General features: G+C 31.8%; 1 protein-coding gene across 2 annotated transcripts in view; it reads right to left on the bottom strand.

The window, feature by feature from the left end:
* CNTLN (centlein) overlaps positions 1-19,531 on the bottom strand; it is a 585,894-nt gene that overhangs the window by 63,949 nt on the left and 502,414 nt on the right. For both annotated transcript variants that reach the window (XM_074197564.1, XM_074197563.1), the window contains exons 20-23: positions 17,625-17,722; positions 16,038-16,164; positions 14,512-14,649; positions 13,743-13,928 (exon numbers count right to left, since the gene is read on the bottom strand). In XM_074197564.1, the coding sequence (XP_074053665.1) occupies positions 13,743-13,928; positions 14,512-14,649; positions 16,038-16,164; positions 17,625-17,722 (549 nt within the window). The remainder of the gene's footprint in view (positions 1-13,742; positions 13,929-14,511; positions 14,650-16,037; positions 16,165-17,624; positions 17,723-19,531) is intronic.

Below are 19,531 nucleotides of genomic sequence, written 5' to 3'. Positions count from 1 at the left end.
GGAAAACCTAGTTGGAGATCAACCTGTAAGGCAGACTTGGGTGCTACCAAATCAAATGGTTTTTAGTAGTCAACAAATATTAAGCATAGGTAAAAATCTTGTATTCTTACATCTTTCAGTCAACTGTGTGATGGTAAAAATATGATCTATTGAAGAATATCAGACTTTCAGTCTCTCTGTTGTTCCTTTTCTCATATTTTCAGCAAGTATACCCTTGATGCATGTGTATATTACTCTAATAAATATTCTCTCATGATAGGAAAATGGCTATGGGTTACTAATTACATTTAGTATTACAACTCACTATTTGAGGGGCACAATAATAAGATCTGAAAAATTTTCCCTAGGGCTTTGGTATCCACCTTTCTTTCAGATATCCTGAGAATTTATTCTGATACCCTTAAAATGACACATTTATTTGCTTAGTTTATAAACTGTCATTAAAATACTATAAAATATATATCACTAAGAAGTAATACTACAAGTATCTATATCTAATAGGGTTTTTCATTTTATATTGCTAAAAGCAGACTGTTCAAAATTTATCAAATTAAAGATTTAAAATTGGAAAAAGAATAAATTTTTTTACGTTTTTTTTTTAGATTTTTTTGCAACGCAAATGGAGTTAAGTGGCTTGCCCAAGGCCACACAGCTATGTAATTATTAAGTGTTTGAGACCAGATTTGAACCCAGATACTCCTGACTCCAGGGCCAGTGCTTTATCCACTGTACCACCTAGCCACCCCAAAAGAGTAAATTTCTAAATGACATTAGTAATCTTAATTTTACTCATTAAGATAGCTTTAAAATATATAATTCTTGGTGGATTGTTTATATCAGTAACCATATGCCACCAATAAGAAGTGAGTTTAATTGTTCACGTCATTCCAAAACTCAGTGAAACTATTATCCTATTTAGTCCAATAGACATTGACTACGACAGTTTAAGATTTGAATTAAATCTTCCCAAATTCCTACAATAAATAATACCAATGGAGATTAATATATCACTAATTTCCTTTCAGAACCATCAATAGTTAATATTTCTCAATAAACAAACAATAGTTTTATTTGGTTCCCCTAAAGAAATCTACCTAATGTGTATATAATGGTTAGTATTTGAATAATTAGTAAGCAATATTTTAAAGATAACATTTACAAAATGACTAACATGAAGTTGATGAAACCCTATCATTCATAAACCAGTGAGTTTTCTATGAATTAAAATATAATTTCCTCCTGATATATATCATCTCATATTCAAAACATTCAACTTTCAAACATTATACTAGAGTAAGATATGCTTTTTCTTATGAAGAATGACAATTAGCATTTTTTAAAATATTCTATGAGATTATTCCATTTCATGAGAGGTAGTATGGCAAAATGGGTAGAGGGCTTCAAACAAGGCAGCCCTGGATTCAAGTAGCACCTCTGATACATATGTACTGCCTTTGTGACCTGAGATAAATCAAATACTTTCTTGGAGCTATAGACACCTCTCTAAAGCTATAAGATGCAGAGGAGTTTCCAACCTAGGCTGGTAATAGGAGTTACCTACTCTAATAAAATTACTGATCCAGTTCCTAAGTCTAATATCTTTTCCTAACTTATAATGATCAGTTATTTAAGTTAAACACAATTCAACTTAGATATAATGTAAAGGTTTTAATGGAAAAATTCTCATGGTTCTGATATGTCATAATATTAATTATTGGAATTAATTGGAATTATTTGATTTTAATTGAATAAATAATTGGAATAATTCATTTTTCCTTGAATCTGAAATAGGTAATGGCTTACACTTTGAAGAAAAAACTACATGTTTTAAAAAAAGAGAAACCTCTCTATATCTTCATACATCTCTCCTTCACATAAAAAATTATTTTATTTGATATCCCACACCTATCTTCTTCTTTGGTCTTTGGAGTATGACCTACCAATAATTCACATTTCCATTTCTTAAACCCCTATCTCATAGGTTCCTTCTATGATGCCTTAAAAAATGTAAAGGTCTTCTCCATACTAAAACAAAACAAAACAAAAAACTTCACTCACTACTTCCAGAGGCTTAAAGACATTGTCTTACATTTCTTCTTTTTCACTGCCAAGTTCCTAGGAAGAAACTTTATCTGTTCATCTACCTGTACTTCTTGTTGCTCTTACTTTCTCAATACCTACTTTTTAACCCTTACAATCTGGTTTCAGATTCCACCAGTCCACTCTCTCAAACATCACTAATGGCCTCTTGATAGCCAGTCTTCATTCTTGGATTCTCAGTAAGGTCTGATGCTCCCCTCTTCAGTTATTGTTGACTTCTTTGACTTTGATGACAATGCTGATATTCATCTCACTTGGATGTTCTTTTCCAATATTTTTTGATGGATCATTGCCCATCTCCTCAATACAGATGTCTCTCAAGGCTCTGACTTTGACTTCCTTTTCTCTAAATATTCTCTTCTTGCTGATCTCATTAAGTTCCATGACATCTATGCAGATGGAATTGTAATCAGTCCTAATATCCAATCCCAATAATTTTTTAATTTTTTTAAAGACTTATTTTTTAAAGATTTTATTTTGAGTTTTGAGTTTTACAATTTTCTCCCAATCTTACTTCCTTCCCCGCACCCCACCCCCATGGAAAGCAATCTGTCAGTCTTTATTTCGTTTCCATGTTGTACATTGATCCAAACTGAGTGTGATGAGAGAGAAATCACATCCTTAAGGAAGAAATAAAAAGTATAAGAGATAACAAGATCGGACAATAAGATATCTATCTTTTTTTCTAAATTAAAGGGAATACTTCTTGAAATTTGTTCGAACTCTACGGCTCTTTATCTGGATACAGATGGTATTCTCCATTGCAAACAACCCCAAATTGTTCCTGGTTGTTGCAGTGATGGATCGAACAAGTCTATCAAGGTCGAACATCACCCCCATGTTGCTGATAGGGTGTACAATGTTTTTCTGGTTCTGTTCATCTCACTCAATATCAGTTCATGCAAATCCATCCAGTCTTCCCTGAATTCCCATCCCTCTTGGTTTCTAATAGAACAATAGTGTTTCATGATATACATATACCACAGTTTGCCAAGCCATTCCCCAATTGAAGGATATTTACTTGATTTCCAGTTCTTTGCCATCACAAACAGGGCTGCTATGAATATTTTTGTACAAGTGATGTTTTTTACTATTTTTCATCATCTCAGGGTATAGACCCAGTAGTGGTATTGCAAGATCAAGGGTATGCTCATTTTTGTTGCCCTTTGGGAGTAGTTCTAAATTTCTCTCCAGAAGTGTTGGATGAGTTCACAGCTCTACCAACAATGTAATAGTGTCCCAGATCTCCCACAACTCTTCCAACAATGATCATTATCCTTTTTGGTCATATTGGCCAGTCTGAGAGGTGTGAGGTGGTACCTCAGAGAAGCTTTGATTTGCATTTCTCTAATAATTAATGATTTAGAGCAATTTTTCATATGGCTATGGATTGCTTTGATCTCATCTGTAAATTACCTTCGCATATCCTTTGACCATCTCTTCTTTAGACATAAACCATTCCCCTTTCCATAGATCTGACCAGTAAACTAGTCCTTGATCTTCTAATTTGGTTATAGTATTGTTTTTTATGTCTAAACCCTGTAACTATTTGGATCTTATCTTGGTAAAGGGTGTTAGGTGTTGGTCTAATCTAAGTTTCTTCCATACTAACTTCCAATTTTCCCAGAAGTTTTCATCAAAGAGAGAGAGTTTTTATCCCAATAGCTGGACACTTTGGGTTTATCAAACAGCAGATTACTATAATCGTCTCCTGCTTTTGCACCTAGTCTATTCCACTGGTCCACCACTCTATTTCTTAGCCAATACTAAACAGTTTTGATGACTGATGCTTTATAATATAATTTTAGATCAGGTAGGGCTAAGCCACCTTCTTTTGCACTTTTTTTCATTAAATTCCTGGAAATTCTTGACTTTTTATTTCTCCATATGAATTTACTTACAACTTTTTCCAACTCTAAAGTAATTTTTTGGATTGGTAGGGCACTAAATAGGTGGTTCAGTTTTGATAGAATTGCCATTTTTTTATATTAGCTCTACCTATCCATGAGTAGTTGATATTTGCACAGTTATTTAAATCTGATTTAATTTGTGTGAGAAGTGTTTTATAATTGTTTTCAAAACGTTTCTGAATCTGTCTTGGCAAATAGACTCCCAGGTATTTTATATTGTCTGAGGTTACTTTGAATGGTAATCCCAATAATTTTCCTAAATCCTAGTCTCACATCAGTACTGTCAAAGACATCTCTAACTTGATATGTGCTCTGCAACTTAAACTAAACATAAATTGGGCATTTTAATTTCCCTTATAAATCCCTCTTCAATACATTTGGTTTCTAGTTACCCATCACTCTTATAACTTTTATCTCTCTCATATCCATATCCAATTAGTTGTCAAGTCAAATTCTCCTCAGTATTAAATTATTCTTCATTAATTTTCAAGGGATTCTGAGAAAAAAAAGTTTGGGAGCTGCTAGTCTAAGGAATTGAATATGAGAGGGAATGGTGAGATAAATGAGATAAGCCTGGAAAATTAAGTTGGATCATTATTATGGAGGACTTTGGAAATAAATCAAAGAATTAGAATTTATTTGGTGAGTTCTGAAGAAAAAAGAAGGAAGTTGTTTTTTGTTTTTTAACCTAATAGTATTATGACTGAACTGTGTATTAGGGAAACTACTGTAAAGGGGTAAATTCTGGATCACATGACAAAAAATGGAAGACTAGATACTTTCTGAATCTCCACCAACTCTCAACCATACTTTCTTCAAAAAAGGAAGTATCTGACAGAAGTAGAGCAATTACAACTGAATCTGATAAGAAAACCTTGACAAAGGTCACCAAAGTGACATAGATATCAGAAATATCAAACATTTCAGCAAATGACTACTTATCACCATGCTTTATTCTGAGAATTTTTAAAGTATGCATGAAAAAATAATCTGGAGAGCATTATGCTTATATTTGTGAAAAAAGATACTATTTACTTTCTTTTTTATTTATTTTATATTATTACAATAATGTTGTTATGAGAATAAAAATAAAATCTCCTCCCCTCCCCACAAGAAGATGAGAAACCTCATGAATAGTGAGAAAAAATGTACTTCAGTCTGTGTTCAGATTCCAATGGCTCTGGAATGAGTTGACTGATTTATCTTAAGTCTGCCAAAGAAGTTGCTTCATTATTTTTCCCACAGTTGCTATTACTAGCTCTATTTCCCTCCACTCTACTCCTTCCCACTCTCATTTATTCTATTCACTTTGTCCTTTCACCCTGTCCCTGTTCAGAAGTATGATGTATCTGAGTACCCTCTCTTATGATCTTCCCTCTCTTCTTTCACCTATTCCTCCCCTTCCCTCCCCCATTCTCCCTTATCCCACCCCTTTCTTCTCATTTTTCTCTAGGGTAAGATGGGTTTCTATACCCTATTAAGTGTGTGTTATTTCCTCTGTGAGTCATATCTGATGAGAATGAAAGCTTACTCATTTCCCCCTCACCTTCCCCCATTCCATTCCAATGGAAAAAGCTTTTTCTTGACTCATGTGAAATATCTTAGCCCCTTCTTCCTCTCCTTTCTATTCCTCCCAGTACTTTCCTTTATCATCCATTGACTCCATCTTTTTACTATATTATACCATTATATTCTGCTCCTTTCTGTGCCTTGTCTATATATGCTCCTTCTAACTGCTCTTATGAATGAGATTGTTCATATGAGATGCTCTTCCCATGCAGGAATATGAGCAGTTCAACACCATTAAGTTTCTCATAGTTAGTCCTTCTCATCTGCCCTCTCTATGGTTGATCTGAGTTCTGTACTTGGAGATCAAACTTGCTGTTCAGCCCCTGGTTGTTTCAATAAAAAAGCTGGAAAGTCCCATATTTCATTAGAAGTACATCTTTTCCCCCGAAAGATGTTCAGTTTTGCTGGGTAGTTGATTCTTGGTTGTAAACCAAGATCTTTTGCCTTCTGAATAGCATATTCCAGTCTTTTATGAACCCTTAATGTAGATGCTGCCAGATCTTGTGTAATCCTGACTATAGAGCCATGGTAGTTGAATTGTTTGGTTCTGGCAGCTTTTAGTATTTTCTTTTTTACTTGGGAGTTTTGGAATTTGACTATAATATTCCTGGAAGTTTTTCTTTTGGGATCTCTTTTAGGAGGTAACCAGTGAATTCCCTCAGTTTCTATTTTACCCCATGCTTCTAAGATTTTGGGACAATTTTGCTGTTTTATTTCTTGAAAAATGAAGCCTAGGCTCTTTTACTGGTTGCGACTTTCAGGTCGCCCAATAATTTTTTTAAGGTTTTTTTTTGCAAGGCAGTGATTAAGTGACTTACCCAAGGTCACACAGCTAAGTAATTATTTGAACTCAGGTCCTCCTGACTCTATGGCCAGTGCTGTATCTACTGTACCACCTAGCTGCCCCTACATTCCAATTAATTTTTAAATTAATTATCTCTCCTGGATCTGTTTTTGAGGTCAGTTGTTTTTCCAATGATATATTTCACATTTTCTTCTAATTATTAGATTTTTGGGAATAGTTTTATTTCTGATTTCTCACAAAGCCATCAGCTTTCTTTAGTTTTATTCTTCATTTAAAGGAGTTGTGTTCTTCAGAGAGCTTTTTTAATCTCCTTTTCCGGCTGGCCAATTCTGCTTTTTAAGGCATTCTTTTCCTCATTTGCCTTTTGTGTTGCTTTTGTCATTTGGCCTAATCTGAATTTTTAGCATATTACTTTCTTCAGTATTTATTTGTATTTCTTTCACCAAGATGCTTATTTGGTTTTCATGATTTATCTGCTTTGCTCTCATTTTTCCTCCCAATTTTTCCTCCTCCTTAATTGCTTTTCAAAGTCTTTTTGGAGTTTATCCATAGACTGAGTTCATTTTCTATTTCTCTTGGATGTTTTGAGTACAGAAGCTTCAACTTTGTCATCTTCTGAATCTTCTATGGGACCAAAGTAATTTTCTATGGTCAGATTCTTCTTTTTCTTTTGTTTGCTCATTTCCTTATCCCGTGACTGATTTACTGCCCTTGTAAGGCTTTGGGGTTTTTTGGGGATACCCCACTGGGACCTTAATCCCTCCAAGGTCTTATGAGAGGCTCTGACTGCTGTCTTGCCTGTGTTTTGGTATGTGGATGACCACAGGCCCTCCCCTCTGCTCTGGAGCTGTGAGGAGGGTCCCTGCTAGGCTATGGTGGTATGGGGGCCCAGACTACAACCTGGATCTGAATATGGGCAAACAGGTGAGTCCTGCCACAGGGAGGGCAGAGAGACCTCTGCAGTATCCCCAAACCCCTTACCATCTGTGGGATATGCTCTGGATGTGGAGGCTGGATTCCCTGATTCCTGATGCTGGTTCTTGCTGTAGGGCTACTCTGAGACCAGCCCTCATTCTACACTCACTCTGTTGCAGCAGAGTTCTCTCACCACCCCTTCAAGCTGTTCCCAGTGATCCCTGTGCTGTGCTGTGCAGTTGTAGCTTTTTTCCAAACCCTGGTTCTGGTGAAACATACCTTTCCTGTGGAATTTTTAATTGTCTTGGACTGGGAAATTGTATCACTCAGTCTATTTGCGGGTTCTGTCCCTCTAAATTTTGGCTAGAGGCATAATTTGGCAGTTTTGGGGGAAATGAGTTTCCTGGAATTACTACCTTCATGTGCCATCTTGGCTCTGCCCCCTATTTTTTTTCAATGTGACTGGATGATATGTTGAAACCATGATGTTACTTAGAACATAAAAAAAAACCTTGACTAAAATGAGCACAGATTACACATTTTCTCCAAAACTCATGACCTCTTAAATATCTCTAAAATGGGAATTATCTTCAAATAAATTATCTGTAAATAAATTATCTGCAAATAAATTCTAGCTATCTCCATAGTTAGGGTGGAGATAGCACCTCAATAAGATCCTGAAGCATCCTCATAGCACCTCCAGACCAGTGCAGGGCAATGCACAAGCCAAGGCCATAGGCTGTCCATGCTTCTCCTGCTTCCCAGGCTCTTGGGGCTACCTCCTGCCTGAGGGGATAGGGCCAGGTACCTCACCTGCCTGCCTCATCTTCCTCACCACAAAAGGGGATAATAATAACACCACTCCCAAAGTTGGAGGTGAGAACCCAGTGAAATAGTATTTGTAAAGGGCTCAGTCAAGGGACTGGTGTATGATAAGTGATTAATAAGTCCTTGTTTTTCTTTCTTTCTTCCTTCCATTGGCTGACCAAATGATGGTTTACTTAGAAAATCCTAAGGAATCAGCAAAGATTACATTTGAGACAATTGTTTCAGTAAAGTTGCAGGCTACAAAACAAGGCATCAAAAGTCAACTATTTCTATAAACTAATAAAATTCAAGAAGCAATAATGGAAAGAAATCCCATTTTAAAAAAACTTCAAAATATATAAAGCATTTGGAGATCAGTGTACCAGAGTACACAGATTATTTGTATAAATTTAACTATATAGAGCAGATTAAAAGAAATTACAACTAAAATAGTTGGAGGAATATTAAGTGCTCACTCATAATGACAATATTGCCGAAGTTAATTTAGACTTTTAATGTTATACCAATCAAAGTATAAAAGAGATGCTTTACATGCCTGCTAAAATAATAAAATTCAGTTGAAGAAAAAAAATCTAAAATATCAAGAAAGCTGAAATATTTCTGCATCGGTAAATTTAATTTACCTAGTATATAACTTGAGTAGGGGGGAATATCTTCATTATCAAATTTCTCTGATCAGCATGTGGTATTCAAGATACATAATTAACATATATGTGTATATATATATGTATGTGTGTGTGTGTAATATATATATATGTATGTATGTATATATATATATATATATATATAAAACCAATAGTCATTCCTCAATAGATATTCAAAGGATATGAATAAGCAGTTCTCAAAAAAAGAATTTCAAAGTATTGATGACATGAAAAATGCTCCAAATTACTACTAAATGCCCATCAAAACAACCCTGAGATTAGACTTTGTAACCTGAAAATTGGTAAATATGACAAAATATGGAAATAGTCAATGTTAAGAAGGTTGTAGGAAGATAAGCATACTAGTCTATTGTAGATATAGCTGTGAATGGGTAAAAGTATTTTTAAAAATAATTTAAAATTAGTAAATAAAATGACTAGATTGTCCATATCTTTTGACTCAGAGATTTCATTTCTGAAATGAAAGAGGTCATTGCATCAAAATCTTTACATTTGAGGAATGGCTTAAAAAATTGAGAAATGTAATGAAATATAAATGTAAGAAGTGAAAAATATAACAAGTATAGAGAAACTTTAAAAGCATTCTATGAGCTTTGAAGCATAGTGAAATGAATAGCCAAGAAAACAATAAAAATCAAGACTACAATGTAAAACAAAAAAAACTACCACAAAAATGAAATCCAAAGTGAATGTTGGAAAATTATCAAGATCAAGTATAGCTCAAAAGAAGAGATAAGGGAAGACATTCCAGTTACTGCTCACCTCTTTACCGAGGTGGAAGGTCCATAAATGTTGAATGTGGCACATGTTTCTGATGTATTGATCAGCTATGCTAATTTTTTTTGTTTTTAAGAAATACGATTTGTTATATGGGATAAATGGCTCTTCAGAAGAAGCAGGAAGAAGGGTACTAGAGAAAACTTTGGTGATTTAAAAAACAAAATGTATAAATAAAAGCTTATTTAAAAATAATATAAGGACCAAAGAAGTTGACTGTCCCAATTGTAGTTTGATGTTCTCTGACCAAGAAATCCTGTCTTACTTCTGTAACATCCCCTGATGGTAACAGAAACCTCTGTCATTGAACAATCTGACATTTTTATCCACTGCTGCTCCAGAAAAACTCCCAATAGGAGACCATTTACAGTTTGTAGGCTTGCTTTCCTATAATAAATATTTTGGTAGTGAAAGTTTTATTCTTACCAATAATTTACATTTTATATAAGAATAATAAAAGTAGAACCTAGCACACAGGGAAAAATCCTAATGAATTAATATGCTAGTCCTTTTAGTACCCATCTTAGTCTTAGCACCAGCCTCCAGCTGCTCAGGTTTCCACAAACCAACCCACAGGTTTATTATAAGGATTCCCCTCCCCTTCAGAGACTCTGGAGGTCCACCATCCCAGTGAAAAACTGTACTGATTCTGTCTGGTCATGTGTGTGGAAGAAAACAGTAGGGATCCTTAAGGAGGCAGAGATAGTCCAAAACATCAAATAAAGATCTTAAGTAATCCAGTCTCAGAAAAAGGAAGGGAATTACCTATAACATAATGACCAAAGGCACAAGGGACTCTAGTATATTACTGTATAATCTATCAAATTTTAAAAATAATTAAAACTTAATAAAGCTTAACAAAAATTGAGAAAAAGTCTCAAATTTTTTTATGGGACAAATATATTAATATCTTAGCAAGATTATAGCAATTTATCAAAGCTATCAATCATTATAATTATGACAGATTTGTTCCAAAGATATTGTTAAATATTACAAAAACAATTAACGTAATGATGTATAATATCCAGGACTGTTGAATAAGGAGCTGAGCCAGGGTTGATTGTGCATTAAAAGAAGTCTTATTTGTCCATGAGTCAAATAAGAGGAAGACATATTAAAAGTAAAAAGACAGGAAAAGAGAAGACAAAATTATTTCTATTTGATGAGGACACAATAGTTACATAGAAAATTCTCAGGAATCATCAAAGAAGTTAATTGAGACAATAGCTTTTATAGAGTTTCAGACTATAAAATAAATCCATAAAACCAAAGGCATTTCTTCAAAAGAATAACAAAATTCAGGAGACAATAATAGAAAGTAAAATCTGATTCAAAATAATTAGGATATATATATATATATATATATATATATATATATATATATATATGTATATATCTATATCTGGGATACTGAAGACCTTTGTAGATACAATTATAAAAAGCTCTTTAAAGAAATAATGAACAACTTAAATAGTTGGATATATTCAGTGCTCATAGTTGAAATATGCCAACATAATCAAAATTACAATATTACCAAGGTTAATTTTCAGATTTAGTGAATACAAATAACCTCACAAATGGATACTTTTATAACATGAGAGAAATATCAAAATGTATTTGAAGGACCAAAGGTCTGAATTCTTCCTACATCAGTAGAATCAGCTTGTAAAGTTGCCTTTCTGCAATAAATCTCCTTAGCTACTGAAAAAATGAAAAAACATGAGAAAGAAGGGGAAATGGAACTTCTATATATCAAACTATATTATGAAGTCATAAACATTACAATTATTTGGTACCAATTAAAAAGTAGAGAAATAGATCAATGAAATGGCTATTTAAGGAAGAAGCAGAAATAAGTGAACTCAATAACCAAGATATAAACAAATCTGAAAACAAAGATTATTTAAAAAAATTTTTTGACAAAAACTGTTGGAAAACAATTGGTAATTGTTTGTAACAATTTGACAGGAATTATGTTTAAACTAACATCTTCCACTATATTCCATAATAAATTCAAAATGGGTCTGACAATCAATATTAAAGATCATATTGCAAAAAAATAGAAAAGAAACAAATTATATGCCTTTCCTAGTTTGGGCTGAATTATTAATCAAACTATGGATAGAGGCAATACAGATAAAATATATAATTTCAGTGAAATGAAATTGAAAAGTTTTTGAATGAATAAGACTAATCCAACTAGTGTCTGAAAGTAACTGTGATCTTATTAAGTTCCCTCAAATTAGTTATCATTTTTATGCTGATGACTCTCAGAACCATCTATTTTTCTCCACACTCTACTGATCACTCATCTTGAATATCTAACTGCTTTCCAGACATTTCCAACTCGATGTTCAATAGACTGATTAAATTTAAAATAGAATTCATTTCTTTCCCTCTAAACTCTCCCCATTTCCTACCTTTCCTCTATCTGTAAAGGGAAACCCCTTCCTTTTAGTTCCTCAGTCTCATGGCTTTGCTAACATCTTCAACCAATGTCTGTTGATTTTACCTTTGTAATGTCTCTTGGAATACTCTCCCTCCCACTTCATTCCTTTCATATTGCCCCCCCACTCTGATCCTGGTCCTTTTCATCTCATCTCTAAACTATTTCAATAGATTGTTGGTGGGTCTACATGCCTCTCACTGCTCCCCCCCTCTACATGGCCACTAATGTGCTTTTCTTAAAGCTGAAGATAACTAGATAGAAAATGAATGAGGGAGAACAATATGAACTAAGATTTAGTTGGTATAGGAGGTCTAGACTATGGAGGGTTTCAAATGCCATGTTAAGAGTTTTGTATTTTATTTCAGGAAATAGGAGGCATTAAGAATTTTTGAGTCATTACCCTTAGCAGATTTAAAGCTCCCAGAGGGCAGGACCCTATCTCATTTATTTTTGCAATATTTGCTGAAAGCATCAGCTTCATCTTACTGTTGGTTCTATATGGACTACAAAGCTATTATAATTACCAGTTAACATTTAATATCCCTCTTTTCGAGTAGAATAAAAAACTTTTGAGGACAGAAGCTATATTAATTTATATTCTGGTATCCATTGTACCAAGTATGATACTTTGCATATACTTGAATATAATAAATATTTATTCAACCATATCAAAAACTTAAAAATCCTATTCATGGTTTTTAACTGTGAGAATTTCCATCAATTTAATGGAAAAACATAGTAAGAAAAGTTATCAGATTATATCTTCTGCTATTTTATGCTGTTCTTCACCTCATATACAAGAACTTCAACAAACATAGTTTATATAGGTGTGGAGACAAAGGACATTTCTTGAACACTTCAGAGGACAAGAAGATAGTCTAAAAGCAATACAGAGATTGTGGGGCTGTGCCAACTTTGTGTCACATGAGTTGTATCAATTACAGTAATTCATTTCTTTAATTTAAAAGCATTTTATAATATTTTATATATTTATAAATTTATTACTTATTTATAAATAGCTGAAGAAAGATAATTATGTGGAAAAGAATGAAGTTCTCCAATAGATATACTATTTTATTAAGATTTTTTAGACCATTTAGAAGTGAATTCTTTTACAGTCATATGGATAATAAAATTTCATATTAAATAGAAAGATTCTTTACAATTTATGAGACACCAAAAACTCAAAGAATCCTAGACTCCAGCTGGTCCTAGGTAAAGCTGTGAGGTTGGTATTTGTCTTTGGCATTTCTAAAATACCCTCTTAAGAGTATTTAAGACATAATGTTCTCAGACCTTTTGTGTAGGTTCCAATATCTTTAGAATGGTTCCTGTAGCCCTTATGCTGACTTCTATGGAATTTCAATTAGTTTTTTTCTTCCCAGGTTGGAAACCATGAATCATACCTTCCCATACCTTGTTTCCTGATCTCAAAAGTCACAGAGGAAAACAAAGATACAAGTGAAAACACTTTTATATGCTACCCTTTCCAGAGATATTTTCATTTTTAAAAATGTCAATTAGGAAAGGAATAAATGAAAAAATAAATGAATATTGAATGAAAAAATTACCAGCATTCTGTAAGGTAAGTGGCAAAATTTCGAGGCATCCCAAAGGGGACATCTTCACAGCACCACTTGAATTTTACTATCAATTCCACTAAAAGACCATCTCGGAAGAGAAATATCAGATTTAAGCAAGCAAAAGAAAAGGAGAACCCAAACCTTTACAAATGTGATAAACTCTTCCTCTCGCTCCTTGGTTTGTGTTAGTTTTACTTGCACTATTTCAAAAGCCCGTTCACTTTGCAAAGCTAATCCATGAAGTTGTTGGCAAGCAGTTTGTTCAAGCTCTGTCATAGCAGATTTTGTCTCATTCATTTTACTTGATAGGTGAGCCAACTTGTGATCCTATAAAAATATCATTAAATATTCACTATGTTCCTAGTAATTATAGTTTGAAAAATTTTGTTGAATATATTTAGAAGACTTTATGTAGGATGAGGGAAACTAAGCTCTACCTGGGATAAACTTGGTTTCTTCTGTTTTAGGATAAAACTTTTGTCTTGTTTATTTTTATTCATTCTAAATTATACTTGTTTCTCTAACTCACATTTTGTTATTATGCATTCGTGGCCAAGAGAAAGGGAAGTCATTTGAACCAAAAGTCTCAAGTCAATTAAAATTATGTAATATGTTTACGATTTCAGGTCAATTGATGCATTCTCTATTTCCCATGTCATGATATTCCCTCAAAAATAATTTAGGATTTTTGTATTAGGACAAATATAAATGTTTGTCTTCCTATTCAGTACTCCCTTTGGTAGAAAACAAAATCAAACAAAACAATGTTTATTTGCTGGGACATAAAGGAATATAAAAAAAACAGATAATAGTAAATATTTGCTTCAGATATAGAAAGATGAAAAACTGAAAATGAAGGCTATTGCATCACTACACCTATCAAAGACGAATATTTTACAAGCATACATACCTTTCTTTCCAACTCATCTTTAGCCTTCCTATACATCTGCTCATAATGTGACCTCTCTTTTGTAACTACATTAAGCATTTGCTTGAGTGCAACAATTGCAGTCTTCTTGTTAGCACAGTCTTCGGTCAGTGCTTTTACCTGAAGTCAAACACAATTTTGGGGAGATTATTTGGTAATACAATTTGTATTAGAACCAAACTAAAGCTTGAATGATTTAAATTTTCTTTCTTCAAAAGCAATATTAAATTCAAATGCTAGTGGAATTTATTAACATTTATATAGTGAAATAATAGAAGTAATTCTAAAATTCTAAAATGAATATCCCACAGGAGAGCAAAAATATGGCACCAAAAGACATATGAATAAAACCAGTAATTTTATTTGTTGGGCTATTTGTATTTTCCCTATGAATGGATCAATATAAATATCAAACCCATATTCAATATACCTTATTTACTAATATTAGTTTGTTTAAAAAACTTGGAATTTTCCTTTATATAAATAATTATTGGACACTTAGTTTTCACATATAGAAAGAATAATTTAGGATTAAATTATAGTCACAGATCATTCAGTGCTATTCAGTATGATAACAAATGATCTATTAAAAATGAAAAATGTGGTTTTAAGATATTTCATTAAATATAATAAATAAAACAGTAAATAAATATAATAAATAAAAGAGGATTCCAAGAACACCTGTAGAAAATAGGGAATGAATTTGATCTCCTTTTTTTAGACTTTATGCCTTCTTCCTTTTGAATTGAAAAATAATATAGTGGTATCTTAGTTCTGGCAAGAAGGATGAAAGAACTCCTGGGGCTGACAACACTAAAGGATTACCATGGTATAGGCAAAGTTATCAGTTGTTCAGCCAGTTCTCTTCTAAGGAATTCACAGTTGCTCTTACTTGACAGAATACTTATTTCTATTTTGGGGGGGAGTGAAATGTTATACATAAGTCTAGAAGTAAGTTTGCATTCTCACAAAGTCTCTACACATTATATCAAGTACACATAGTAGAAGATATACTGGTTAATTGACTGGCAGCTTCTATGATTTGTTACTAATTCTAAAATATACTCATACACTTATATTTTATTATAGCATCAAATGTAATGAAATACTGAATAAAAGTATGGATCAATTTTATTAAAGATAAGCTTAATTATATATTTCCAGATTATTCTTAAGATGGACAGAAAGAGATTATAGCTGTCTTTTGTTAATCTGCATAACAATCAATTTAGGGATAACTGACAACTTTTTTGTTCTTTTCAAAATTTAATGATGTGACACCTGGTGGATTCATATTAATCTATATATTAAAATTCTAAATCTGAGTATCTATCAATTTGGAGAGCAAATAATGGTTGTTATATATTAAGTTCTATTCTAATATGGATGTTTATATAAATCCACTAGGATTATTAAAATAATTAGCACAATGTGAATTGTAAAGTTAAATTATTTCTGTTAATAAAAATTATTTTTTACAATTCTGAGACCAAAAGAATAAATGGTACCTTTTTCTCAAGATTTTCTAATATATCATTAAAGTTGTCATTATTTTCCAAGTTAACTTTCTGTCGGTGCTTAAAGTGTTCTATCAAATGTCTCTTCATAACTAAATCCCTCTCCATTCTAGATACTCTGGAAAAGAAGGAAAACATCACACTTATAGTAATGGGATATATTTTTTAGAGAAAGTATATTTTTCATAATACAGAAATTTTGCTCAAATGTTATTAGATCAAGTTGACTATACTAGATTACATGTGTTCATATGTATATTATTAATCAGTAAATTTTATATGTGTGTTGATATATTTTTGAATTATATACATGAAGCCAAACGATGGTTACATTATAGCATGACCATTATAGTTCATTTGTGCATGCCAGTAAAATAGGTATATTACCATTTTTAAGTACTACAGAAAATTTATGTAGTCATTTAATATTTACTAGATTTAGGTTATATTATCATCATAATAGTATTAAAATATAAGAAATATTAGAAACTAATCAAAAGAAGTCATAATACTAGGATATATACTTTAGTTATAAATTTTATAATAATGCCTTTTATAAATATCACAAAATCAAGCAGGAATGTATTACAATAATTTCTTCCCATATGATTTTTAATTATTGACATAACAATGGATCTGTTAGAAAGTTGTTTTTAAAAGTTATTATGCTCATCACATTTAACTTAGATCAATGTATTACTATGGGAATGATGTAAAGACTAACAAACTGCCTTCTGTGGGGGTGGGGGGAGGGAAGTAAGATTGGGGGAAAAATTGTAAAACTCAAAATAAATAAAATCTTTCTAAAATTAAAGATATATATTATGGCAATTTTATAAATTGTTCTAAAAGTTAGCCCCAAATAATTCTTTAAACTATTAATCTATTCTTTATCTGATGGGCTTTATTATCAATTCTCCATAATATAATATTGTAACATGAGAAATTTTTTTCAGTTTATAAGTAACAAGCGAAAATTAATTCAACCTACAAAAAAAGTCACTGAATTTAAATTTAAGATTTCTTATGGTGAAAACCATTACATAGAGGGATCAATTTTGACTGTTGGAATAAAAAAACCTAATTTTTATAGATTAGTAAAGAAAACCCTCAAATCATTAAAATAAAAAAGAAAAATTCATTTTATCATCCTAGCAAATATAAATCTGGATTTTTTATCAGTTGAAATAGTTTGAAAATTTAATAGCTCCTAAAGAAAGAATTACAGTATTTGCAATATTCCTCTGAATAATATTGAAAAAGTTACTTAGCAATGATTCCAGAAAAGAGTCAGTTCCCCTTAGGTTCTAAAATCATTTAAGAGTTTCAAAGTAATTTACAAATTGTAGCTCAAAATTGAGACCAATTTTGGTCACCTGAAAGGGAACCTGTGCTTAGATTCTGAGTAAGTGATATTCCTTATATAATCTCACGACTTATCTAAGGGTAGAAAAAGTGGATTTTATTAACAATAATTCATAGCACCATTTTCTAGACTTGAAATGGTTGATAGTTTTATCAACTAAATTACCACTGGGTGGCACCAAATACAATGGATAGATAATACCAATAACATACTTTCCTTGAAATTCCTGTATCTGTTCTTCCTTTTCCTTTACTTCACATTTTAGAGACTTTATAGTTGAAGACTGTTTCATCACTTCATTTGTTGTATTCTGGGTTAAAAATACACATAAAATGAAAAACAACATTTACTCTTCATTAGTTGGTGATTTTTAAGGTAAATAACTCCAATGATTTCAAAAATTACAAGGCAACACATATAGCAGAGATGAACATTCTAGAAATAGTACAGAAAAGGAACTAAGGTGTAGCAGATGCAGAATTAACTAAAATAACTATTATATTAACACAATATATTTCAAATTATATTTTGAAATTAAATTAATTTAAATTAATAATATAAATGGCTAAAATAATTTCAAAATACTAAAGAAGGAATAACCCTTAAGATAAGGATAAAATGTCATTCAAATATGAAAAGATATAACAAAATATAGTTCTATGTGATATATATATATAATTCAAAACAATAAACTTGATAGTATGCTGATATAACAACTCACTTGAACTTGACATTGGAGTTAATAATTTTATGAGTTTACTCTTTATCTGAAACATTATTGCTCATTAGTGATAAAGATTAATAAGACTGGGAAGTAATGAAAAATAATCTCATATACATGATAATGTTATCTATACAAAATTACTTTTTACAGCAATACAGATTTTAAACTTTCAATATACCTGTGCAGCATATAAGAGGACAGAGAATGGATAAGGAGTTAGAACATTTGATATAACTATAGCTCATATTCTGATTAAATGTGATGATATTCAATAACTTCTCAGTCTCTCTCTATTTCAAAATGGAGGGAATATATTAGTTTTCTATCTAATTGACTTTTCTATACCTATTTAAGGAAAAAAATTCCTAATATATTAAGTAGAATCAAAGATATAAAATCAATCAATCAATAGATATTTATTAAATACTTTCTTTTTGTAAAGCCTGGTATTAATGCTAGAACAATTCCTACTAAAATAAACTTATATTCTAACATGAGTTTATATTTTTGAAAAGTTCTAAAGGTATTTGGAATAAAGGCATTTTATTAAATTCTATATACTGGGGTGGCTAGGTGGCACAGTGGATAAAGCACCGGCCCTGGAGTCAGGAGTACCTGGGTTCAAATCCGGTCTCAGACACTTAGTAATTGCCTAGCCATGTGGCCTCGGGCAAGCCACTTAACTCCATTGCCTTGCAAAAAAACCCTAAAAAAACCCTAAAAAATAAATTATATATACTGATACTCATATGAATAATATATTTCATATTTAATTCTGAAAAGAAAACAATTGTGGAGATACTAATATTTTTTTAATTCTAAAACACAATGGAACTTCCAATTTCTAAGAAGTTATACTGTTTGAAGGCTAGACAGTTTTATCTGAGGTTAAAAAACAGAAGACTAGGAAAGTAATAGCAAAGAGCTAAGAGAAAATCAATTGCACGGTAACTTCAAATAGAAAGGTCTTTTTAAAGAGATTAAGGTGATAGTATATATAAATGCATCTTTTGAAAGTTGTAGCTTTTTTTTGTCACCTTGTTAATTGCCTTGATGGTTTTGTTCTGGTCAGATAACCATGTATAAAATAATTATTATAAGTTTATTTTACTTGTGCATATGGTGACAGCCTAAATTAAAAAAAATTTTAACATGAATGCAGTAATAAGAATGAAATGTCCTCCTAAAATGAATCTTTCAGAGAACGAACAGAAAATTTTCTAATAACCCTCAAATTATGTGCCTACAAAGTTTTCCACATTTTCTATCCTTTCAAACTAATAAAAAAGATATTTTTGATGCTTCATAGCTATCATAAATGAAGAGAATATAAATTTGTTGAATTACAGTGAATTGTGGTTTCATATACAAATATCTTTCCTCAACATTTACATG

The sequence above is a fragment of the Macrotis lagotis genome, chromosome 8 (assembly GCF_037893015.1).
Source record: "Macrotis lagotis isolate mMagLag1 chromosome 8, bilby.v1.9.chrom.fasta, whole genome shotgun sequence".
Taxonomy (NCBI): domain Eukaryota; kingdom Metazoa; phylum Chordata; class Mammalia; order Peramelemorphia; family Peramelidae; genus Macrotis; species Macrotis lagotis.
This window is presented reverse-complemented; position numbering and strand designations above follow the sequence as displayed.